Source organism: Genypterus blacodes, unplaced genomic scaffold, assembly GCF_046128005.1.
Source record: "Genypterus blacodes isolate CSIRO-AG114 ecotype Tasmania unplaced genomic scaffold, CSIRO-AGI_Gbla_v1 ptg000308l_1, whole genome shotgun sequence".
Taxonomy (NCBI): Eukaryota; Metazoa; Chordata; class Actinopteri; order Ophidiiformes; family Ophidiidae; genus Genypterus; species Genypterus blacodes.
The window spans coordinates 73959-99946 of record NW_027467097.1 but is presented as its reverse complement, the minus strand read 5'-3'; the positions used below and the strand labels follow the sequence as shown (position 1 = coordinate 99946).

At 48.6% G+C, this 25988-nt stretch overlaps 1 protein-coding gene across 4 annotated transcripts; it reads right to left on the bottom strand.

Annotated features, from left to right (window-relative positions):
• Positions 1-447: 447 nt before the first annotated feature.
• Positions 448-25593, bottom strand: cep128 (centrosomal protein 128). Of its 4 annotated transcripts, none has more exons than XM_076137378.1 (26): positions 24442-25593; positions 24134-24220; positions 23905-24043; positions 23628-23770; positions 23397-23488; positions 22551-22620; positions 22321-22353; positions 22041-22163; positions 20341-20415; positions 19935-20009; positions 19657-19798; positions 18644-18783; positions 17388-17459; positions 17060-17245; positions 15362-15550; positions 14526-14987; positions 13082-13246; positions 11916-12074; positions 9169-9228; positions 7021-7213; positions 5341-5390; positions 4308-4331; positions 2997-3074; positions 2669-2782; positions 1598-1703; positions 448-1198 (listed from the first exon to the last, which is right to left on the bottom strand). In XM_076137378.1, the coding sequence occupies exons 1-26, from the start codon at positions 24577-24579 to the stop codon at positions 1119-1121; spliced, it is 3195 nt and encodes a 1064-aa protein (XP_075993493.1). In that variant the 5' UTR covers positions 24580-25593; the 3' UTR covers positions 448-1118. The 4 variants fall into 4 exon arrangements, with proteins under 4 accessions (XP_075993493.1, XP_075993494.1, XP_075993496.1 ...); XM_076137379.1 differs by having other exon boundaries at positions 448-1192; XM_076137381.1 differs by having other exon boundaries at positions 14565-14987.
• Between the last annotated feature and the right edge of the window lie 395 nt (positions 25594-25988).

The window sequence follows — 25988 nt, the reverse complement described above, 5'->3', positions numbered from 1 at the left end:
CCGTCTCAGAAGTCCCCTTCAAGAGGAACGGAACACTTGATTGGTGATTAGCAATGAAATTATTAACAAGTGATTTGTGTTTGAGTGGTTAATTTCACTGTAGGAGCAATTAAGACTTTAGGAGAGCAATCAATCATTGGAGAATTAACGGCGAAGCGTCAGAAAGCAAAACCTCGTCGTCTTGCCTTTCCCCCAGTGATTCCATGGTGACAGATTCAGTGTGTGGTCAGGCGTAAACTCCAATCAATCTGCATACACACACTCCAACATGATTACAGAGAAGGTAAGAGAGCTGTCAGAGCACAGCGGGCACAGTGTTTATGCCTTTGAGGAGTGAAAGAGGACATTTGTGCGACTCTGTGCTGCTTAGAAGCAAAAACACTTCAGTCTGAAATGAAGGAAACACAGAGTGAAGTTAGAAAAGCAGACATTTAAGCTGCATGGAGATTTATTCATAGTGCTTACAGTTCCTTCACATTTCATTTAAAAAAAGGAAATATTTCTATTTGTGCTTTTAGTTTTTCCTTTAAAAATATATATAATACATCTATATAATAAAAATAATACACAACACAGGACACAAAGCAAGAAGAGTCACAAGGAACTCTGTCATCCGTCACACAAACACATGGAGAACAGACACTTCCATTAGGAGGAGGACACAAAGGGAAGTCAAATAGAAAAGCTTGCTGTTCAAAAGGCACCGTAACTCTGTGTGAGTTTAGTTTGGACACATTGTGTGAATGGTTTTAGCACAAACACATGAGCTTGACAGTACGAGGACAGATCATCTTCAAAACAAAACAGTAAACCCGGTGGAGATGCTGGTAAATACATTCACGTAAACCTTCTTATAAATAACTCTTCATACACATACACATCCATCTGTACAGTGTCAACACTTCCACTTCCCCTCCCTCAGTGCCGTTCTGAGAGCCAGCTGGGAATACTCACTGTTCTGTACTGGAGCACCTTCAGTGATTGGCCGGTTGAGGTAGTCGAGGAGGATGGCTGTGAGTGCAGAGCCGAGCCGAGCGGCTGGAGTCGGGTCTGGAGGAGCGTGGGGGCGTTCGAGCTCAGGCAGGCTCAGCTGTTTACGGATCGCCTTAGGCCCGGGGCTACTCTGTGAGGGAGCTGGCCCCGTTCATCATGGAGTCGTCGTTGTCTGGACTGGGGAGGCGTCGGTGAGTCGCTGAGGCTGAGGAAGGATCAGGGAGGGAAGAGGATATGGTCTGTTTGTCAACCACATTACAACGTGTTGGAAAAGACATGTGTTTACAACAACATGAAGATAAACCTGCTGAAATATCAACAAATACATCTGAAAACTAATGAACACTACAGACGGGAACACACACACTCAGAGACACAGAGACACACACACACACACACAGATTCCCCTGACAGTCCTAAATCTTCTCTAACTACAGTCATAATACAGAATCAAACACTTTCATTGCTGTATTCTCCAGCAGTGCAGCGATTCAAGAAAAAGCTCAAAAGCACGACTTCATCCACACACACACACACACACACACACACACATCCATTAGCTGTCAGGCCGGCCTGTGTGAAGCGGCGGGACAGGAGGACTCACACACGGTGTCAGATCTCAGCGAGCCGCTCAAAGTGCTGGAGCCTTTGATGGAGGAGGAGAGAGCAGCCAGCTTCAGGCTCCGGGACGTGGCGTCCAACTTCTCATCCTGAAACCAAGACAACTTATTGACTAAAGAGATACTTTGAACCAAAACTTTCTAAAGTCAGCGTTGCAACTTCTGATGAGACCGTTGAAGCTGTCGGACAGTTTGCGACGGTTCCCGGCGTCTCCGAGGGATTTGTTGACGAGATGAGAATGAGACGGTGTGGGAACGTGAACATCAGTGAGGAACATCTGTCCGGCCTGATGGGTCAGATTACAGACGTGCTGAACATGAGTCAGGTCTGGACGGAGCCTCAGAACCTGGTGTTAGGAGCGGGGAAGCTGCATTCTTCGCTCTATCTGTCCCTTTTCCTTAAACAAACCCCGGGTGGGCAGCAGCCATTAAGCTAATGTGATCGCCACTTATCACTCAGCGCAGGAGTCATTTGGCGAGCCGACAGAGTAATCTGGCAGATTAAAACCATTTAAAAAGCGACTCTATGGCTGTTTAGGGGCGCTCGCACACTGCTGACGGCAATCTGCTGTCAACAATGATGTTTTGATGACTCCCTTGGCTACGGCGGAGGAAGCTGAAAGATGACTGTGGCAATTAAGAGCGACTGGTGAAATTGAGGTTTTACATAAGTGCGTGTGTGTGTGTTTGTGGCGGGCGGCGCTCCGGCTCTTCTCTCTTCTGTCCGTCTGTGATGCATTACTACCCCCGCGCCAAATTATTCATGTATTCATACCGGCTGCAAACGAGGTGCGGCGCTCAGGTTGGCACCCGTGTGGGCGAGCTGGACGGCTCTCGGAGTCGGGCTACCCTTCTCCAAAACACGGCAGGGCAATTAGCAGAGCGAGGGAGGAGAGAGGGAAGGAAGGGGTGGGAAGTTTGAGAGTACGGGCGCGTTGTGTAAGCCTCCGTAAGAGCTGATGTTTCTAGAGGACAGATCAATGGCTCTGTGTGTGTGTGTGTGTGTGTGTGTGTGTGTGTGTGTGTGTGTGTGTCTGTGTCTGTGCGTGGCGTACTTGGTATTCTTGCATTTTGCGCTTGGACTCGTCCAGCTGGTGCTGCAGGTCCCAGACGATCTCTTTGCATTTGGAGTAGCGCTGCCTGGCCGCCTCGCTCTGCCGCTGCGACTCCTACAAGACGACAGACAGACGGGGACGACAGCGGGCCGCCCGGCTCAAAGTCTGTACGTTAAAGCCACTCTAACACGGCTGCGTGCTACGTCAGTGTAGAACATTGAGTCTTTACAGGTCGGGTTAAGGTTTCACACTTCATTGAACCCCAGATGGTTGATTTGAGGGAAAAGTTTAAGGTGAAAGTTAAATCAAAGAAAAACCATCAAAGCACCTCCAGATCTTTGAAGTTCTCCATTAGACAGGACTTCTCTGGGATGGCCTCCAGGTGGTCCAGAGCCGCTCTCGTGCTCTGAGAGGAACAAACACAAACACAAATGTACTGTGACGTCTGCAAACTTAACAGACTGTAAACAACAGCAGCAACGTTTCCACTAAAGCCCTGAGAAACATCTTAACTCCCCCAAACACATCGTTTCTATTCCCACAGATCTTCTTTTCCTGTTGTAACTCAATATTTGCCTTCTTAAGAGGCATTTTAGGCCACGTGGTATAAAGTAAGGACACACAAAGTCAGGAATTATGACGTCGGCCTGCTCCACTTCCTCCTTCTGTCCAAAGCAACATAAAGGAGCTAAGTGAGGAGCTTTGTGGCTGTGAGACCTTCAGCAGATTCTATTCATTGAATCAAATCCCGCTTCTTCCCCATTCACGCCCGGACGTCGCGTTCTAAAAGCCATTCCCATTCCCGTTGTGCCGGAGCAGGAGAGTCTGAAAGGCTCCGGCTGCTGGGCCGTCACGCCGGTCGCCTCGCTGAATGGCGGCGCTGACATTCAAGCGGAGTGCTCAGTGTGATCCCAGGCAGCTCGGGTCAGAGCAGGGCCAGGACGTGACGGCGGTCCGAAAGGGTTTTCTTCCCAGCCCTTCCGCGGTGGCGGCGGAGGGGCGGCGCTCGCTGTGAACGCGGGGACGGCAGACAGCTTGATTGTCTTTACTCCCCGGGCGCCCATAAAGAACGCCGGGGTCAATACGCCGTCTCAACAGTGCTTTGTAATATCGGCCCGTGCGTCCGCGCCGATGTCTGAGAGGTGATTAAGGACATCAGCGCTGGGCGTAAACAGTTTGGATGCTCGGGTCGATGCCGCAGCGCCCGGTTCATAACCCATCAGCCGGGCTTCTGATGCTGAACAGAGCTGTGAGTCTCCACTAAAGCAATCATTTCAAACTGTGTGTGTTTGCCTCTACGGGCTGCTAAACAAACACGGCCCGAGGTGAACCTGCTCACACGGCAACACGGAGACGAGAGAGAGAGAGAGAGAGAGAGAGAGAGAGAGAGAGAGAGACAGAGAGAGACAGAGAGAGAGAGAGAGAGAGAGAGAGAGAGAGAGAGAGAGAGAGAGAGAGAGAGAGAGAGAGAGAGAGAGAGAGAGAGAGAGAGAGAGAGAAGAGAGAGAGAGAGAAGGAGAGAGAGAGAGAGAGAGAGAGAGAGAGAGACGCTGAGAGGCAACGTGACCGCGATGAGGCAACTCCAGGACGCACAACTCTGACAACTGTACTTGTACTGATGAGAACAATCAAAGCTTACCGTCTCCAGATCCAGCACCCGGCCCTGTGAACACACACACACACACACACACACACACACACACACACACACACAGGATTACTTTACAAGCATTTACACAGAACAAGGGAAGGAAATGCTGGAGGTCTCAGACAGTGTGTGTGTGTGTGACAGAGAGCACAGGATGCTTATCACACACACACACACACACACACACACACAAAGACAAACGTCTCTCTCTGCTCGTCCAGCCACTGACTGATGTTCCTTCTCTGTGGCGTAAGTGATGCAATGCCTCTTATCTGCCACTCAAACACACACACACACACACACACACACGCTCTCCTCCCCCTTCCTCTCCCAGCTGGCCGTCCCCCTTCCCTTCACACTTTGTATCAAGTGGACTCGTCTCTCCCAGACTTGGTGCCCGTCTCTCCTCTCTTACGTCTCTCTCCTCATCCTTCATAATTAGACACACTGCTGAGTGTGAGAAGGCTGATTAATGCCACAGCGCCTCTGGCAGGTGCCACCATGAATTCAACACACACACACACACACACACACACTCTGTAAAGCAGTTTGGAAATTGTCTTTAATTTCTTAGAAGACGACTGGGTGTGTGTGTGTGTGTGTGTGACTGTTTAACGATGAGTAAAAGCCCGGTGAGCTGCCGGGCCGGTGCTCTCCAGCCTAGGTGTGTGTGTGTGTGTGTGTGTGTGTGTGTGTGTGTTAGGGACGCTGTTGTGCTGAGAGACAAAGCCTGGCTGGTGGCTGTTGGACTTGGTAGCCTGGTGTCCTCAGCAGAGCAGCGAGGGTTGGGTCAGGCCGGTGTGTGTGTGTGTGTGTGTGTGTGTGTGCTCACGTCTGTGCAGAGCTCTGATTACTAAAGCCCTGCGTCCAAACCAACAACCATAAAACGAAAGCGAAAACCGAGGACAAACATCAGTAATGGCCCTCTAACTCACACACACACACACACACACACACACACACACACACACACACACACACACACACACACACAGGTATGGATGGGGTGAGACGTAGTGCTCACCTGAAAGCTCCTCACATCCTCCTCCCTCCTCTGGCTCGTCTCCAGCAGCTCTGGGAGAGAAACACGCATGAGACACACACACACTGAGTGAAAACACCGGGAGGCTCTGACCTCATCTGACTGCAGCTCATTTTCACATCAGCTCTAATGAGCACAGCCACATTCTGCTCCTGCTTTGTTGTTTCTTGTTGTACTCACAGCAGTTATTAATAGGAATCTCCCTGTTTAGTGACCTTGTTACTTTGTTTAAAGGAAGCAGAGCTGTGATGCAGGCTGTTGCTCGTCCTTGCTCCTGTCTCCTCATAAGTGTAGGAGCTATGAGCGTGAGCAGAGACCACAGCTCAGAGACCACAGCTCAGAGACCACAGCTCTGAGCTCTAAGTGTTCAGAGACGGCTGCATTAATCACTTTCTAATGTGTCTGTATTAAATAATGAATGTGATCACGGTGCCGGCTTCCATGTGTGTTTGGATTCAGAGCCTCTCCTCTTGTGCGACTCTCATTCCGTCTTATCGGACGTTCCCAAGTTCAATATCCAATTACCGTGACGACTGCGGCTGCACAAACCTGTGTGTGAGGAGACAAACATAGCTCCACCAGCTGAGAGAAAGAAAGTCAAACGCTCGACCTCAAAATGCATCAAGCTCTCATTTCTAACAGCGTTCCTGTCTCTTTCCTATCTCTCTCTCTCTTTCTCTCCTCCTCTCGTCTGTCTCTCTTAACTGTCCTCTGTGGTAATAAAGACAAAACGCAGAGCAAAACTCCAGCCACAAGTGTCCGCTCCCTGCTCGGCTGGCTTCATCTACCTGGGGGAGGGGAACCTTGAGGATAAGAGAGCAGCGTTGGCGGTGGTGATCTGTTTGAGCTGCCAGGGCGTCCCTCAGTCACATGTCAGCTAAAGCCCGTGGCTCTAAGCGCCGCATACACACACGCGGAGCGCACCTGCGTCTGACGGGAGCAGGGACAGAAACAGGACGACCAGTAGCTTTCAAATGAAACGCTTTAAATCCCCAAAACGCTGTGATTACAGAATTAGGAGTGAACGATCGGCTGTAACGTGAGCGACAACACGGCCCGTCTCTGTGAGAGGAACGAGATGAGATCGATAACTTTGAATACATTTTCAGGGGTCGGGGGGGTTACAAAGGCTCGTCTTGTTCTGCCATTACACACAAACACATGAAGTCAGCGAGCATCCACATTATTCAGATAGGATCTTAATTACCGCCTTAAAAGCGAGTAAGCGGTCGTGTAGCTGTTGGGGAAACAGCGATTAGTCTGCGGCTCCATCACCGAGGAGACACATCACTGTTTCTGCCTGAGCTGGAGACAGAGGAGCTGTCTGTGATAAAGTACACACACACACACACACACACACACACACACACACATACACACTTACTCTCACTGGACCTCATTAACCAGCAGAACACAAACTTAGGCTAATAAACAAAAACACTTCAGCGTATAAATGTGACGGAGACAGAAACAGGAAGTGAGAGGGAACGCCGATGCATCAATCAAAATGAATCGCCGAGGAATCGTTACCTGCTTATTATAAAGAGCTGCAGGTCCAATCAGGTGCTGTAAAAACATTTGTGTAAATTCTACTGAGAACCAAGATAGAAGAAGTCACAGAGAATGATGTCATCTGTGATGTGTGTATGATGGCTTCTCTACCTTTCTTCTCGGTGCTGAGGGAGTGCAGCACCTTCTCCTGGTGCTCCAGGCGCTGCAGCAGCGTGTCCTGCTCGGCGTCCCGGTTCCGTCTGAGGGCCTTCAGCTGGTCCCTGGTCTGCTGGTGCTGCTTCCTCAGGCGCCGCTCGCGTGAGTCTCGCTCCCGCACCTCCTCGCACAGCCAGCGTAGCTTACTCTGGAGGGAGAGGGGACAGGGATGAGGTCAGAGGTGAAGGAGAGGAGTGGGATGTTGTCACTCACAGGTTTGAATCAAACTTTTGGAGGACAAAGGAAGGCTGAGTCTTACTAGTTAAGGTTTGAGTCACCTTGGATTTCAAGTCGACTCCATTAAGACTTCAAGTAATGATTTATTAATGTGCAGGTGATTTATTTTATTCCTTATCAGAGCCGATTGATGATGAAGAGCAGGGAAAACTCCACATCATCATTAAGTTTACTCTTACTGCTACTACTGATGTCAGACTGAGGAATTAATCAAGACACACACACACACACACACACACACACACACGCACGCACGCACGCACGCACACACACACACACAGTGAAGAATCCTCCATTCGTGCGAAGGCGATGAATATAACTCAAGAGAAAAATGGAAATGATTCTTGCAGAGTGTAATAAGAGGAAATGATTGTAACAGCCATGGATCAAACCGTACGGCGTCTTCAGTCTTCCCTCTGAACCAAAGGGAGGAATTTAAGACAGCACTTCTGGATTCTTAGGTTTGATTTGAACTCTAAATCTCGTCCTGTCATTATTTTCTCGTTTTGACTTTAAGCTGAATGGGGTCTGTGTCGGTAAGATGGCAGCCACAAAATGAATCTCATAAATTAATACTTAAGAGTGAGAGCGAGAGCGAGAGCGAGAGAGAGAGAGAGAGAGAGAGAGAGAGAGAGAGAGAGAGAGAGAGAGACACTCGGGGCCTCGGCCTCGGGTGGAGGAGCACAGCGACATCGGAGCAGGTACAAGAGAAGAGGAATGAAATAAATAAAGAAGTGTTTCATAAATGTTTTACAGCGGGAGGCTCCAGTCAAGCAAATCCACTGCTTTAGAGAGCTTCTCCTACTTTCCTCTGTGAGCCGGTTAAGCACAACTATATCAAAAGATAAAGCTGCAAAAAGGAGCTCATTATGATTCTTGTTCTCTTGGGTTTCATTCTCTGACACACACACACACACACACACACACACACACACACACACACACACACACACACACACACACACACACACACACACACACACACACACACACACACACACACAGTACTTTGGAGCCTCTTTAAGGGGGAGATAAAGCTCACAGTGATAAATACTGTATTTTCTGCAAACACATTTTATCACTGTATCGTGCGTCGTCGCCAAAGCTGTAATTACAGGTTTTTACCCAGCACATTACCCCGACGTGGAATGCTGACTTTATATTTGTGTGAAAGGAGCCAAGAGGCAGCAATAACTGCAGAGAAGAAGAGAAGAGCCCGAGAGAGAGAGAGAGAGAGAGAGAGAGAGAGAGAGAGAGAGAGAGAGAGAGAGAGAGAGGGAGAGAGAGAGAGTGATGACAGATCAGACAGTAGCTTTACACGATGTCATCACTTATTAACACAGAGGAGAATCACTGGGAACGTTTCATAAGCCGGGACGGCGTCGAGGAAAGAGGACTTAGAGGCGACATTCAAAGGACAGAGCGGCTCAAAGTGTCCGTCGCTCTGTTTACATGCAGAGTGGACTGATGACTGAGGTCAGGTCAGTGAGAGCGCTCGGTGCTTTGATTAGGACGTCTGAATGGATTGGAGAGTGTGTGTGTGTGTGTGTGTGTGTTAGATGGAGTGTTGCCTCTCATCAAACTATGGTGTCTATGCTTCATATCAGCAGAGAGCAGCATTCTGGGAAACGAGCCCACACAGTCTGCTGCAGTCCAAACTCCACAGCAATTATTAAGTGATTTAGCAAAACAATTAGTGGTGCGTGTGTGTGTGTGTGTGTAGACGTCTTCATCTTTTATACAGCGCAGGAAATGAGCGGCCATTGTAAAAGTATCAAAGCCTTCATTCTGTGTTATTTCACTGATTCATTCTTCATGCAAACCCCGGCTAAGCGCTGGGTTACCGCGGCAACGTAACGCTCGTACCTTGGTCTCAGCCAGCCAGCAGTGAGGGTCCCTCACCGATCCGGCTCTCTGGGAGATGACCTGTGTGGGAAAAACACAAAAGCAAATGAGCTGAATGTGAGCCGTGGCGTCTTTAGTCTGCCAGGCACAAACATCTGTTTCTGTAAAGTTACTGACACGAGCAAACACAGGAAACAAAAACAAATCAAACACATCTTCCAGTTCCAGTCATTTGTACTTTGAGTCTCTGCAGATGTCACTTGTCTACATAAGCAGAAAGGTCATGAGATGTAGCAACGAAAGGAGCAAAACACAAACAAGCAGAAGAGTGTGTGCTCAGACAAAAGGAGGAGAAAAGAGAGGATTTGTCGACAACTTGACTTACATGAAAAATCTCTGCCAGCTCAAATTGGTGTGCTGTTGTGTTCAGCGTTAGACACCACACACACGCGCACACACACACACACACACACACACACACACACACACACACACACACACACACACACACACACACACACACACACACACACACACACACACACACACACACACACACACACACACACACACACACACACACACACACACACACACACACACACACACACACACACAGAGGTTGCCAGTGTCAGGAAGAAAAAGCGCTGTGGGAAGTCGGCTTCGTGCCTCGCAGACATGAGGCTGTCAACATCCGCAGCACAAGCCCGGTGTCTGCTAACTCATAATGACTTCACACACAGAGACACACAAACACACACTCACACACACAGTGACATCACTATCTGGCACCGCATACCTCCGGCAACGCTGTGCACCTGTCACGAAGACGGAGCAGACGCGGCTCGTACCTGTGACGGGAGACGTGTTTGATAATAACAATGACTCAAATGTGTGTGTCTGTGTGTGTGATCAGTCAGTGAGAGGGTCGCCTGTGCTTCCAAACACGCCGGGAACCAGGAGCCATCTCTGCACACCACACTTTTTGGTGTGTTTGGGCTTTCAAACGTGCCTACGAGTCTTTTTGAGTAAATTCATTTCTTCTGTTGACATTCAGCCGAATCGACAAAGAGACAAATCTACACAACTGCAACAACAATAAAAGCTCAAGTCAACAATGTACACGTGCAAACAAACATGAAGCTATTAACCACAACCAACATCTCACACACACACACACACACACACACACACACACACACACACACACACACACACACACACACACACACACACACACACACACACACACACACACACACACACACACACACAGCGTGATTTCGGGGCCCTTTCTTCTTCTGCGTGTCTTGAAGAACAACGTCGTGACAGCAAAAGTGCAAGGCAACTTTTTCAACCCCTCACTCAAAATCAGATCCAAGCAAATTTCCCAAGCTGTTGTCGCTGCGAGCTCAAAGTACGACCGGCGGACCCGAGCCACACGCCATTCCCCCGTCTCTGGGAGGGCGTGTGTGTCTGTGTGTGTGTACGGGCGTGCGTCTGCGGCTGTGTGGGAGGATGTGACACGCTTCTGCGCTCTCTCTCTCTCGCTTTATTCTTTCTAAAACCATGAAAGGCCGCTCCATGCTGTGAAAGCAGAAGAAGCGGCGGTGCTGTTACAAACCACAACACTGGGAGTTCAAGGTGTGACGTGTGGGGTGAGAGAGATGCCAGCGTTTCCTCAGCTGTACTGCAGTGGAACACAAGACGCAGAGTGTGTGTGTGTGTGTGTGTGTGTGTTCAGTAAATGTGACGGTGTGTGTGTGGTCAAAATGTCCTACTCAATAGAAAAGAGTGTGTAGCGAGCAGTAAAGGAGAAGCTGAGAGTAACGAAGACGCTTTGTGGTTTGTGTTTGCTGTTGTTTTGAAATGCCAAGAAAAGCTTCAGTGTCTTAGAGCTCCTCTCTGGAGAAAGAGAGAGAGAGAGCAGGGGTGTATCAGCAGGCAGCAGATACCTGGAACACCCTTTAACTGTTAATGAGCCGCCTCGTTAGCTCAATCGCCGGCTGAGTTCTGACGTCTCCCCTCATCACGACGGGGAACGGTTGAGGTGAGGCGCTGGCTCGGGCGTCTCGGACCGGACCGGGAAATCTATATGAGCAGATAAGAGCCGGCAGGGTTGATTAGCCCGGAGCGGCGGAGGGAAACTCCCTCTGAGCGTGTAGGGGAGAGAGGTAGAGCGAGTGGTGAAGTGTCACAATAAGAGCTGCTACAACCGTCACTCCTGTCACGTGTTCTTGAGTGGGAGGAGTCAGGGTGACGGGTGAGATGGAGCCCGCTGCTTTAATCAGTCCATGGTGAGCAGAGGAGCGATAAATCAAGAGAACTGAGCTGTGTGTGGGACATTCTGCCATCCAGCATCGTCCCACTAAACCGAGTGATCGATACGGGAGTGTGATTACCTCGAGTCAACCGGAGCCTCAGTTTAAAGTGTAATGTGCTGTGTAAATAACCGTGAGGAAATGGGATAACTGTCTCTGCTTTAGTGCCGCAGATGAGAGATGAGTATTCTGTTACTGCTCATTGAGTGGAATAGGAATGGGCTCTGTGGCATCGCTCCCATTTACAAATGTCCTACTTGTTTTATTGGAAGAAGAAGAGCGTTTTACATACTGAGCTCAATGGAGGCTTCATATTCATCCAAGCCTCCAGTTGATGCAGACTTTAACCTCCCAGATGAAACGGGACCACAGCTCCAGCCTCTCCTCTCCTCTCCGTCTCAGTAAAATGGCTAATTAAAGAACATAGAGAAAGATAAGTGAAAGTACCTGCAGTTTGTCTTCGTAGTCCCGGACCAGGCTGCGACAGGCCAGGTCCAGCTCCTTGCCCACAGAGCCCAGGATGACCTCTTGCTCCGCCTCCCTTCGCCGCGTCTTCTCCTCCCGCTGTGCCTCCTCGGCGTCGCGTTTGCACTCCTCAAACGTCACCTGTGGGAGAGATTGGAGACGGTTGAGCGATGGAGGACGCCTCGTGATCTCCGTTTCATTTATCACAGAGAGAAGTGGAGTAAGCACAATGTTTACTTGAGAGCCTTCATCATTACCAGATGAATTCCAGAGGCGTCTGCAGTTCGCTAAATAATGGTCAATAAATCACACAAGCACACACACCCACACGCACACACACACACATAGAAAACAGACAATCTAGGGCAACAAAGCCAAAGCAACAAAGTCTCCTCTCACACACACAGACCTAGTTAAGTTCCCATCTGACCCGCACCGTCAATAGTTCCAGGGTCTCGGCCGATCGATGCGGCCGAGCAAAGGGACCGACTGATCAGTGCTGCCAAGGGACCGTGGATCATTACACAGCCCCTGGGATAATAACACACACACACACACACACACACACACACACACACACACACACACACACACACACACACACACACACACACACACACACACACACACACACACACACACACACACACACACACACACACACACACACACACACACACACACACACACACACACACACACCTCCCCCCAGGGTTACACTAACAAGAGCTACTTTTGCTCTATTCACCCAATTCCAAATCAATAAATGGATCCCTCGCCTGAAAAGAGCTCCAGCTACTTATCAGCAGCCAGTCAGCGAGGGCGAGTGAGGAACTCTGCTGCTGTAAAGCACCTGAGGACGTATTGACAAACGGCCTTCAGAAAGACTGCTGATTTGGCAGCACTTAACCTTTTGGACCGCACGGACTTTTGTGCGATCGCATCGGCCGTTACCCTGGACCGGTGGATCGGAAAGGAAGGAAAGGAAGCGAGCAATAAGAGAACGAGCACAGGCTCCTGGTTAGGCTGCGTTGGAAAAGTCTGGACCGGTTGTTTCTTTAAAGTGGATTACATTTGTGACCATGTGTCAGCGTTTCTTAAAAGTTGTATTCATCATTTGATATTGGTCATTATACTGCGGCGCTTACTTTGTCATCCAGCTCCTGCTTCAGTAGCTGGCATTTCCTCTGGAGGGCTGCGTGGGCCTCCTCTTTGGTGTTCAGCTGCTCCGCCAGTTTATCACACTCATCCTTCATCCTGTCCAATTTGATATGGAGCGCCCCGCACAGCTCCTTGTCCTGTGCCGCATCTGCCTGGTGGAGAATAGAGAGGATGTGTTTAAAGCCACGGCATAGAGGGGAGAATAATAACGACAAATATTCCTTTGTGTGTATGGAAAAGTGCGGCCGGTTCCAGTCTGAATGCACAATGAGGTCATACAGAGGAATAATGAACATCAAGCATGTCTGTGTGCTTATTTAGCTTATCAACAGCTTGAAAGTGTTAAACCCTCAGACAAAGAGTGTATTTTTGGAGCCATTGACTCTTTGTTTTCGTGATACCGGGGATCTACACGACTCATGCAAACATTCTATTTGACTTTCAAAAACGGTGAAACTCTGGGAAAAAAGCGACAAGTTTGCAGGTAGGAAGAACAGGAAAGAGAGGGAGAGAAGACAGAGCGGAGGAGAAAGCGGGAGTTAGAGGACAAGGACAAGAAAATAATGTTTTTTATCTTAATAGGTTTTTTTTTTTTACAGTTGAGTATATCAACATAATAAAAATAGGCCTCCTCTCACTGTGCTACATGAATATTAGGCGAGCTTTTTGGGGACGGCACCCGTCGGCTGCTGCTTGAAGCGTTCTGCCAGACGCCCTTGTCCTTACCGCGCTCGGGAAATGACACCATTACAATGAGCTATGTCACATATTAATGCCATTCAGCAAAGCTAATGGGCTAAACTCAACCGTATCAGGGAGGACCATGCCCCCCTGAACAATGTAGCCACGAGGGCTCATCACCGGAGATACTGGAAGGCTGGCAGGGGCGGAGGGTGAGCGAGTCAGAGCGGAGTCCCCTATCTCCACAGCTGCCTTGATGAGACTCCCAGAAAGGATGAGGTCTGATATTGGAAGGGGCTTTTAAATATTCACACTCAGAGCCTTGGAGTTGCCGTGAGGATCCTCGGGGCACCGCACACACCATTAAGATCTCAGCTGTCCTCGTCTCACCCCGACTCAGAGGACGAGAAACCCGGCCGACGGAGAGAAATGATTCCGAATGAGGAGTTTGTCTGTGTGTCGCTGAGTCGGAGAGACGGCAGCTGTTCCAGGTCTGAGGCGTGGAACAATGTGGAGTCTGTGCCAAAGACACTTTAAATGTCAATTAGAGCGTTCCACTCTGTGATCCATGGCCTGGTCCAAGGGAAAGAATGCTTTGCTTGACTTATGACCTCGCCATCTCTAAAGACTTGAAAAAAGTCAAAGTCTGTCCTATAAATACATAAATGAGAGTGAATCAGTGCTTCAAGGAATGATTAACTTAACATTTTCCTTATTGACATAACATGAATGTATTCATGAGGAGTCTACCTCGACTTCCTTGATGTGTGCCTGCATTTCATCACGTACGTCCTGCCAGATCCGAAGCATGTCCTGCAGCTCGCGCCCCTTCTTGTTCCTGCCGGCCTCCGCCGCGGACTTCAGGTTGTCCAGCTCCTTGTGATGCACCTCTCTCTCAAGCTGCAGCTGTTGCCCCAGTGACTCCCGCTCGTCCTTCGCCGCCGCCAGCCTGGCCTGTAACTCGGCGGTGGTCCTCTGCAGCTCCTTCCTGGAGCTCTCCTCCTCAGCCAGCCTTTGGGAGAGCTGGGCACGGGCGGAAGTCAGCTCCTTCAGGGTCGCCTGGCTCTCAGCTTGGGCCGCCTGTTCTCTCTGAGAGCGACGATCCTGGGCGTCGACCCGTCCCTCCAGCCTCTGGTTCTCTTCCCTCAGTCGTGCCTGGAGGACGGCGTGATGCTGACCGTCCTCCGCCAGTGCAGCTGAGGCCTCCTTCACCTAGAATCAGTGATGCTGGTTTGAACAAAGTGCTCTACCTAAGTTTCTTGTTGAAAATACATTAAGAACACAAATCAAACAGCGAGAGAAGTGAGGGGAAAAGAAAACTGATATCTGTAGGTGGACTTTAGCTAAACTTTCTTGCTGGCTGAAGCCTTCAGGTAAGTTAAGGATTTTCTTTTCCTAAAACTAAAAAACAGGTTTTAAATTTTTTTAGATTTCTAGATGCATTTTTTATTTTCTACAAAATATTTACCTTTAGGTGTCGGCAACACAAATGGATTGTTGTAGCGTCTTTGCTCATACTGGCTGTAATAAATCATTATTTACGTCCCTGTTGGTATTTAATAGAAATTGTTCAACCTAGGCCACACCTCACGGATTTCCTGCTCCAGGGACGACTGACGCTGCTGGGTCTCGGACAGCTCTATTTCCTTGCGGTTGAGTTCTTCCTCGCGCTGAGCCAAGCGGCCCAGGATGTCAGCCAGCTCCCTGCGGGCCGCCTCAGCCTGCTGGCTCAGCGCCTTCATCTGGGCCTGGGAGCTCTCCTTCTCCTTGGTTGCCTGGGGCAGAGAGAGAGAGAGAGAGAGAGAGAGAGAGAGAGAGAGAGAGAGAGAGAGAGAGAGAACGGGGGAGATGGATAAGGAAGAGAGAAGGAGAGGCAAAGGGAAATGAAGACAAATGACGACTGGGTAAAATTGGGTACAAAGAGGAGCTGTAATAATAATGAGGAGGGAGCGACAGGGAGACAGAGGGACAGGAACATATGCAGCAGCCGCTCTGGAGCCGATAGGAGTGTGCTCGCTCTCAGCTGCCTGATAAGGGACAATGCTCAGGTCTGTTTGACGCAGATTGCTTCTTATACGCTGGCTTTGACTTGAATTTGCTGCAGCTCAGGCCTTAATCATTTAATTGAGCACTTAATTCTCTCCCCTAATTCATTAAGGGGGCAGAAATTATTTTGTAATTAATTTGCCTCACGTCCAATTTGCCAGGTGGGAGTGTGACTGAGTGTGTCTGCGAGGCACAGAGCTGCTGACTGTGAGTTTGGAGGTGACTTGTTCACTTCAAATGCGCCACACCAAACAGACGAGAAAAAACAAGGAACATTTTTTTTTTTCCGCAGCACCCAAACCTGAAATGGAGATAGGTTGGACTGTGATGGTGCGCGCACGCACGCGCACACGCACGCGCACACACACACACACACACACACACGCACACACACACGCACACACACACACACACACACAGAGAGATCAGGTGATGACAACAAGAACACTTTTCTGAGTAGAAAGGTGTTTTATTGACGTTTAGCTGGATGGAGGGGTTGAAGAAGAGAAACATGTTCCGGGGTTGAATTTCCCCTGGGTCCTAAAAAGAGCCGTGTTTCGTAGACGTGTATCACCGCAGGGATGAGTTCACATCATGAATGTTCTTTACTCAGTGGGTCATACATATTTCCATCACCTTTGTAGGTTCATATCATCTTTAAAAGCTGTGCTGTGACTTTCACAACAATAATAATAATCATCACTGGTTAATTATTGGACTTGTAACCCAGGACAGCATGCAGATACTCAGATCACTTGACAGCTCATTCTGTCACACCATTATCATGTTCATTCTAAATCCATTGCGTCTATTCTATAAAGCACTGGATTAATCACTTTGACTGTTTTCCTCCTGCTTCTGCTGATGAGTTCTGACTTCAGTCGGCGGCAGAAGAACGAGACGAGAGTTTGCCTGCGTTTCATTTCCTCTCTGTGATGTCGCTACAGATCAGTTTGCCACTGATGTTGACAACCGCATTTCAACATCGTTCCCAACATACGAGAACTATTCAGTCATATTTAAGTGCTGCTGTCAGCTGATTAAAGGACAGGACTGAGTATATATCATTAGCAGACATTTTGAGTGTTAAAGAAACCATCCGAGTTAGAATACCACAACTTTAATCCAGACTAAGCTACTGGTAAAGACACCAAACAGTGTCAACATCCGCGGTGACTTAGCAGCAGGTGCTACTGAAGGTCAAAGGTTGCGTAAAGAAAGCACCTGCGTTCACTAACCTGCGCGGCCTTGTCGGTGTGAGACTGAAGCTGGGCCGTGGCCTCGTCCAGCTTCTTCTGCAGTCTCTTGCACTTTGCCCGCCACTGACGCACGGCCTCCTGGGCCCTGGCCTTCAGTTCGTCTCGGCTCATCACGCTTTGCTGAAGCAGCGCCTCCATCTGTGGCCTCTCCGCTTGTCCCCGGCTCTGAGAGCGTGAGAACATTTATGAAAAGGCTTTTACTTCCTCTTTCCTCCAAATCCATCGTCCCACAATGGGGGGACGCCAAGTATTTTGCACGTGGAACCTTGCTTCCTACAAATGTGTAAATCTATGACCAGTTCTCTACCTGAATCTCCTTTAACTGCTCCAGCATTCGTAGCTGCTCTTGCTCCCGACGCACCAGATCCGAAGACAATTCCTGGCATGAAGGGGTGAGAGGTGTTTTAGGTTGTGTTTGTGTCGAGTACTGACGGAAGGTGAGGAGGTGGAGGAGGAGGAAGAGGAGGAGAAAGAGCCCCAATTGGTGTAAAGGAATGGGGGTGGCGGGACAGGGGAGAAACAATTTGCAAAGATTGTAGGAGGGAAGGGGAAAATGGATCGGGATGGAGGGATGATGGGAGGCGAGCATGGATTAAGAGCTGGTGAGGCAACACAGAGGGCAGCAGTCAGGCAGAGGTGTCAGAAGGAGGCTGAGGCTGTTTACATGCAGGTTAGGACTGGATAATCTGGGGTTGAAGAGAGACTGAGAGGAGCGTTAGACTGGATTAAGGAGATCCACCCGAAGAATCTCAATCACTTTGAAGTCTCACACTTGACTGAAGTTTAGAGTTAGTGTGAGTAAGGTTACCCCGGTACAGTCTGATGCAGAATAAGCTCCTCAGTAAAAGAATAAAACAGTCACAGTCTGGTTAGCTGCAGATAAATTACATCCTAGGCAAATGTCAGAACAAAAATTAATCTTCCGCCCCGATCCCCGCTCGCTCGTTTACGATACAAATGAAACATTTCCCACATCTATTTTCATCTCGACAATAAAGAAACCACTGGAGACGCCGCAGGTGACGAGCCGACTTCATCCTTTAACACATGCGTGGCAGAAAGAGAAGGGTGGGAGTTTAAACACATTCTTCACAAACATCACAGTTCAGAGGAAACGTGCCCATGCTTATTTCCATTTACACGTTATTGATCCCCCGCTGAGCAAAGGGGGGGTTTCTTCTTCAATGTTTCTTCTCTTTTACCTCTCGGTTCGGCGATGAAAGTGGAGCGCGACAGACGTCTGAGAGGCGTAAACGATTGCTCGTTGACTTCTGATCTCCTATCGCAGCCGTCGCCTCATCTGGCGGTTTGAAGAGGATCAAGAGGCGCGGAGTTGGCGGGTGACGTGAGCGCGGTTAAGAGGTGAAGCCGACAAACGGAGATAACGAGAGGCAAAGTCACAGGTGTCCTAGTTCATGTGCGCGCCGGCTCAGAGAGATCTTTCAGACGCAGAGGAGCAGATGGGGAACGACTGGGAGACGACGCACGATGCAAATCAGCAGTGTGATCGGCTCTGGATGGTCGCCTGACACACGGGTTGTAAGAGTTGTTAAACACACACACCTCCACCTGTACGCTGAGTCGGACCCTCTCTTTCTCCTTGCGGTCCAGATGCCTCTTCAGCTCTTCCACCTCATTGTACATGGAGGCTTTGGTCAGCTGAGCTCGCAACTCTGCCACTTCTCTCTCCAGGTCGGACCGATCTACACACACACACACACACACACAAACACAGCTCACTTAACAACAGGATGACAGAGGGCAGAGGAGAGGGACAGAATCGGTAAAGTGAGGAAAATATTAGAGCTCATTTTTGATACGGCGTAGTTCCAACGCAGATCATTTGGTTCAAGGCAGAATAAATGTTGACAGACGTGGAAAAAGTGAAAACAAAGCGATACAAGATGCACGTTAAGCAGGATCGTCCATTGTGATATCTAATAATGATTATGGATCCATGGTGCCATCTTCATACATCACCTCATCCTTAATCCAAAGTTTGTGACGACACAATCTAAACCAGGTTAGACCTCACTATTGACAAATGAATCATAATCAAAAAGATGAAAGGGGGCGAGGGGAATCAGTCACTTTGGTCCTCTCATGCACTTTAAACGCTGGAATCAATAGCACTACAGAACAGTGGGGTAGTGTGAGGTGAGGGTTTTGATACTTTTCTCTGAGCTATCCACCATTTTCTCTTTTCTACAGATAATATCTTGGGACTCTCTTTTTCTATTTTCTTTCTGGGCTATAGCCCAATCAATTCTCTGTTCTCTCACTAAGATTCACTTATCCTCTTACTGTCTCCACTCTCCCTGGCCCCTCCATCACAACGCGCTCTTACTTCTTCTTCCCTATAGCAACGCGTGTGTCTGAGCGTTTTCATTGAGACGGAGACCCGTGAAGAACGTGCGAGGACGAGGCAGACAGCCAATTAACTCTGTGCTTATTACATTCCCTCTACACGGCCAGGTTGCCAAAAACCTCTTCCTTTCTATTCCTCCGTCCAAATCTCCAAGGCTTTCAGCTCCACTACTCTCTTCTCCTCTGTGGTCCGCTCCAAATTGAAGTACCTGACCCTCGCTCTCCACCTCGTCTCTCCTCCCTGTCACTGAGATGGGCACTCCGCTGAGCAGAGAGTTGCAGAGTCCCCAGTCGGTCCCTCTGAAGCTCCGTCTTCCTCGCCCGCAGCAGCTCACCCCGCATGTCCTCCACCTGGGAAACATTAGCCGTGTAAGCAGACGTGTTGTAGAACAACACTGGAGTTGCTTTACACGACTCTGTGTGGCTTAGTGATCTGGCTCATGGGCTTTGTTGTGCACACACGGTATAATCATACGCAGACACAGACCTGCTGGAGGAGAGCGTCTCTGCTGGACTCGGACTGGTCTAGTAGTCTCATAGCTCGCTCCAGCTCCTGCTCCATCTGCAGAGGGCCGACAGCAACAACAACGTCAAGACAATCCAATAATGCACTCGACCTTTCACCTATAGTTAGAAGATTTATCACCTGAACCATCTACCATCGATTAACAAGGGGCTGTTTTGCCATTTGCTTGCAATTATTTGTCGAAAAATGTTATTTAGTTCATTATTAGGATATACAGTAGTTGCGTTGCTTTGTGATGGTAAAACTTTAAATGTTAATTCTGTCAGTGCAGGAAAACAAACTAATTCAGGAACTTTTGTAGGGCGCTGAAACTTTACGGTCATTCTAATTCACAGCAACGCGTTCCTTTAGGGCTGCATTTAGTCACCTTGGTCCTCTCCCTATCAGACGTCTCCATGGCCTCCCTTCTCCCCTGGGCGTGAACTTCTTGTCTCCCTAAAGTCTGCGAGGAGAAATGAAAGCAACAAAAATGCGTAAAGGCGGCGGGATGCGCTATCGTTTCACGCAAACACGGCGGAACAGCAGGATGAAAGGTGCAGTTGCATCATTAGACATAATCCATCTTGCATTCTCGGAAGGAAACGCTGGCACGGCGGTGAAATTGAAGTTCTCAGATCCCACTCAGTCCCACTCAGTTGGAGCGGGCTGTGGTGATGAATTACTGGCTGCTAGCAATAACATCTACCCAAGTGACTCATCATCTATTTGATTCACACATCGGTAGGGAATAAATGTGCCTTCTGCTCTCCCTCCTCTCCTGCTCTTTAGTAGTAAAAGAGATTATTTTCCTCTTCATTTCCTCCTGCGTGTTTATTTACCCTTAATTTTTGGACAAATGCATTATTTCCCTTCGCCCCGGGCACTGCTGGTGTCCCATTAGGGCACTAAGGCAGAGAGAGATGCAAATGAATGTGTGGCTTCTGTCGTTACACATTGTGTGGGAAATAGGAGTGTTTCTGGCTCGCTGAGGTTATCCGTCCTGACAGAGATACACAGCGCCCCACAGTGGCACACCAGTGAACCTGCAGGTGAGCGGATACCAGAGCGGCAGGGAAGACGAGACGGCCGATGCCAGCAGCATACTGATTCACTCGTCCAAAGCAAAACCCTCCCTACGTGTTAGAAACGGCTCAGCTCATTCAAAAATGCATACGTAACGCTGATGAGGACGACGACAACAACAACGCAGATGATCTAGAGTGGCTGAGAGGGTTCAGTGCGGCCATAACACAAGATAATGTGTCCTTTATTGTAGTGGTGGGGATCCACAGGAGGCATTCTCGCTCTGACTCAAGTCTAAAGTGCATCTATTGACACGTCTCTCTCCGCTCTTAGGCTTTTCTAAAGTCGGTGCATAAAAATAACTACGTGGAATTGTCAAGAAGTCTGGGAGACGACTGCTTGCTTAACAACTGTCCCCTCTGCATCAAAGCCTTCCCCTCATTGTGTTAAAGTCTTGCAAAGGAGAGCGGCGGCACCGGATGAGGCGGAGGAAACGCTCCTGTAACATAAAACAACGACAGCAGGCGGGCGAGCCAGACAGAAAAGGTTAGGAAGATAAACTGCGACCCGGCGAGCGAGGAGAAACTTGGCCTCAATTTACTTTCCGCGTCTCGCGTTGACAAGACGGCGTATTTGATGGACGTCGGCTTTCGCGATGAGAACGTTACAACAATCTGCAGACAGCGGATCAAAAACATTCATCAGCCAAGAAATCTTCAGAGTCTCATAAATATAAATTGATCATCTAATTCACTGGAGGATTATTTATCAGACCAATTAGAGTTACTGGCAGCCAGCATGAGATGTGTTATTTGGTCAATCTGGCATGAATAAAACTGTATAATGGACATCAGTCTGTCTTAGAGAGGCAAACCGAGCTGCAGAGCGTCAGGATAGTCCTGCTGATCTGCTTTCTCCTCACAGCCTCAGCCAAACTTCGTGCTCAAATTGATTTACCACCGTCTATATTTATCATTTCTCTGTGTTCCGTCTGAACACAGAGGCGTGTGGTGCATGAATCCCGGCAGAGTGACGGCGGGGGGAAGACTGAGAGAAAAGTGTCACCTCCTGTCTGTCGTCAGACATGGCCGCCCCGTGATCGGGCCTCCCTCCTCTCCCGGCGCTCTGTCGCTCAGCGTGCATCCCTCTCTCCAGCTCCTGCAGGCGCCGCTCCACACGGGACGCCACCTGCAGACAAAGAGACGAGAAGAGAAGCCTCGGGTCACGCAAACTGCACCGTGGCGGGATGGCAACATGACAAATGAGGCGTTAATGTCTTTCAGAGCCGGGGAGAACGACGACAACGTCTGAAGCTGCGCCGCCTCGTCTAATGAGTAGAAATCACCTGCATGTGAAAGTCTGCTCGTACGCCCTTTTCCTACAATCATGCACACGGACAGGATAGAGACACATTCAACAAGTTAGTCTTTAGCTTTTCAACACAGAGAGGAAAAGTACAGTTAGTAAAGAGTGAACAGGTGACGCCAATTCAACGCTCTGGTATTTTTGCTGCGGCGGTTCATGGTCATATTGCTTGTGTTTGTACATTCAATGCTAAAGAAAAGAGCAACTCACGCCCTGGCTCTGTGAAGACGTCAGATGCTCGGCGAGGGTCTCCATCGCTCGCCTCGCGTCAATGTCAGACCTGAGACAGACAATTAGACTGGATTCATTTAGCTGCACAATCTCCTAAAATGTTTCCAATGACATTTAATTGCTTCCTCAAAGACCTGAGGAGCGAATATTTATCACCAAAGCTCTACATGAAGGATTTAACACCATTTGTATACAGTTGACATAGACGTTCTAATTCAGTGTGAAATTACAGGGAATGTCATCCCAACATAAAAATATTGTCCATTATTAAATTGTGGCCAGGCACAAAAGGCTGATGTCATTTTCTATCTTATTATATTGACAGAAAGGGTTAAATGTGTAATTTTTGCTGGTTACTAATTAACAGTGGAACAGTGTAATTTAATGAGTTTCCATTTTAGGCCCGGTGGCTCGTCTGAGCGGCTGCGAGAATGATGACATTCATTTCAAACCTGACAGGCAGAGACATAATGACCCCAGCCAAGCAGTGGCATAGTTTGTCTGAGGCTACCGAGAGTGTTTACAGTACTTATTAGAACTGCGGGGGGAACAAGACAAGATAACAACCAAACAGAGTACACAGTGTGACAGTGCAGCTTGTTCACACCGCTGTGACTGTGGCACCAAAACACAACTGAGTATCAACTAAACAAACAGCAAGAAGAGGGAATGAAGCACACAGACACATTTGTCCAAAGCTACATGATGTATGAACGAGGCTGCACCCTAGATAACCGTGTGTCCCTGTGGCCCAACATCTGACAAACAGACAAACACACGACTAAACACAACCTCCACAACGTAGTGCTGTTGTGATCTTGATACCTGTTCCGCCTGAGGATTTCTCGATCGAGCTCATCGGACAGTCTGTGCTGATCACTGTGCAGATCCCTCAGAGACTGGTGCATGGTGTGGGTCTACAGAGCAACAACATGAAGCACAACTGTGATCAAGACCGTTTAGGATTGGAGGAACAGAAGTAATGCATCTCCAGCTGAGACAGTGTGCCCTCTTGTGGCATTTTTCAGAAACTACATGATGGAGTGCTTTGCTTACTTCCGCTCCTGACAGATCAGCGTCCCTGAAGGAAACCGTGGCAGACTGAGCTCTCGTCCTCCTCCGCCTCCTCCTCCTCCTTCCTCCTCCTGGAGTGACTGAATAGTCCCTCGGTGGAGAGGTTGGGTAGAAACGCTGGCCATCTTCAATCCAACATGTAGAGATGTGATCAATGGGTGTGATTTTCGAGACGTGCATCGTGAATAACATGATAACAAACAGTGTACAGGAGAGGAGGGCTCACCTGTGTGACCTACTCCTCTGTGATTCTCCTTACCTGAACCTGAGCAGGCCTCCAGGTCATTGGAGTGCAGGGAGCCCGACACAGAGGCCGAGTCACTCCGGGGCCCCCGTGTGGATCTGTACAGCCTCTGTGCCTGTAGCTGGTTGATCGACTCCTCCAGGTTATCCTTAAGCTAGTGCGGAGAAGTGCATGTGCAGTTGACCAATCAGGGGACTAGAAAATAGATCAATAAAGTAATAAGCAGAATAAGATGGGACCTCACCACTGCCATGGCTGTAGCCTGGTCATCAGTGTGTTCCCTGTACTTGCCCAGCATCAGATCAACTTTGGTTAAGTTCCTATTCGTGTCCTGTCAGAGAGAGAACCTATTAGTTACCAATGGCGTAACAATAATGACTTATTTTCCATCACTAGAAAGAATAAACAATAAGTAGCCTGATTGTTTTGTCAGGCATACTGATAATTCAAATTGGTAGCAGGACAGAAATTTAGAAAACATACAGAATGTGGTGTTATAGAACATGTGCATGGCTGATGTGGTGAAGATGGTGTGATGAAGACTCTGGGTACCTGTAAGGTGCTTGCCAGGGTGCTGATCTTCTCAGTGATACCTGCTGCTTGACCATCAGCTGCACCCCCAGCAGCCCTGCGGTGGGCACCACGCCCCCGCGGTCCGCTGTACGTGTCCGTTTCAGAGGATGTATCCATAGTTTGGAAACGTAAAGCAACGATGTGGGACTCAACGCTTAAGGGGCAAATTTATCACTACGCTGCGTTCGTCATAGCTCGGAGGCGGGAGGTGTGGAACGCGGAATTGCGTCACGTAGGACCATCGGCTGCTTTGGCAACACGGACGAGATGAGCGTTTGTTTTGCTAGCAATTTGAGCGTTAAATACGACGTCAAGAGTGATTTAACAACTCGAAAAAAACAAAAAATACTACTTCTGTAGGCCGCTTTGACAGAGAGTATCAGAGAGTATGTGTTTGTCATCAACAAGTGATACTGAAAGTGAATAAAACTCCACTTGCTTGTTTACTTCTTGAGTAGCCACCATGGGATGACGTCAACGCGTAACAGGGAGTTTGAAAGATATGTACGAATTTCCTCGTCGGAATTCCCGAGTTGAGGGGCGTTTTTATGGAATGTTCAGATTCGGTAGTCGGAAAATGCGAATTCCGACGGTAACGCGAACGCAGCATAACAGACAAAAGTGCAGCAAATCACTTTTTCAATACAAACGTTTGTCACAGTAAACACAGAGAGCAGCCTTGTCATTATTAATCCCGACGGTCGCTAGAGATAGTACACTATCTGAGCAGAAAGGCGATATAAATAAAATGAGCCCCTTCACGTTGACATTGCTGTGGCTGGTGCTCCTCTTCGCTAGCAACAAGTGGCGACTTAAGCTGAAGTCGGCATTAACTAGCTTGCTAGCACGACGTTAGCCAACTAAATTAGTTAAGATAAACCTGTAAAACGAATAAACAGTGCTTATATCTAGCAGCGCCGTGTAAATACATCCTATCGCTGTAATAACGATAAAGGAGACGCGTCTGCCTTTCGTTTTGTTAATGGAAGCTAACTGAACAGCTTCTCCGTGCTATGGCAACTCAAACTAGCCGCGTCTGCACAGGAAAATAACAGACCACACCGCCCCGCAAGGTACGCCGGGAAATGTAGTTTTGGCGTTGCGGTAAAGCATTGGAATGCGGCGTTTGAGAACTACATTGTCCAAAGGTGTGCGTGTGCGCCTCTGCTGCCGCTCTCAAGAAAAGAAAAGAAAAGAAAAGAAAAGAAAAGAAAAGAAAAGAAAAGAAAAGAAAAGAAAAGAAAAGAACAGACAGCAAAATTACTGTTTTCCACGAGGTAAAGAAATTACTGATCAAAACAATTATTATGATGTTTTTTATATCTTGATAATTCATATGAATCAACTGTGTACATTAAACCTTGAAGAGAATGCTGTCGAGTGCATGCAAAGGAGAGAAAAAGTCTGTTCTCAAGTCAGACACAAGAGTGCCTTAGAGTCCACCCCCCAAAGCAGAAGACCACCTCCAAAAGCCACCACAGAGCTGCAGCAGCATCCACACCTCCACAGCAGAACAGAAACTTCTG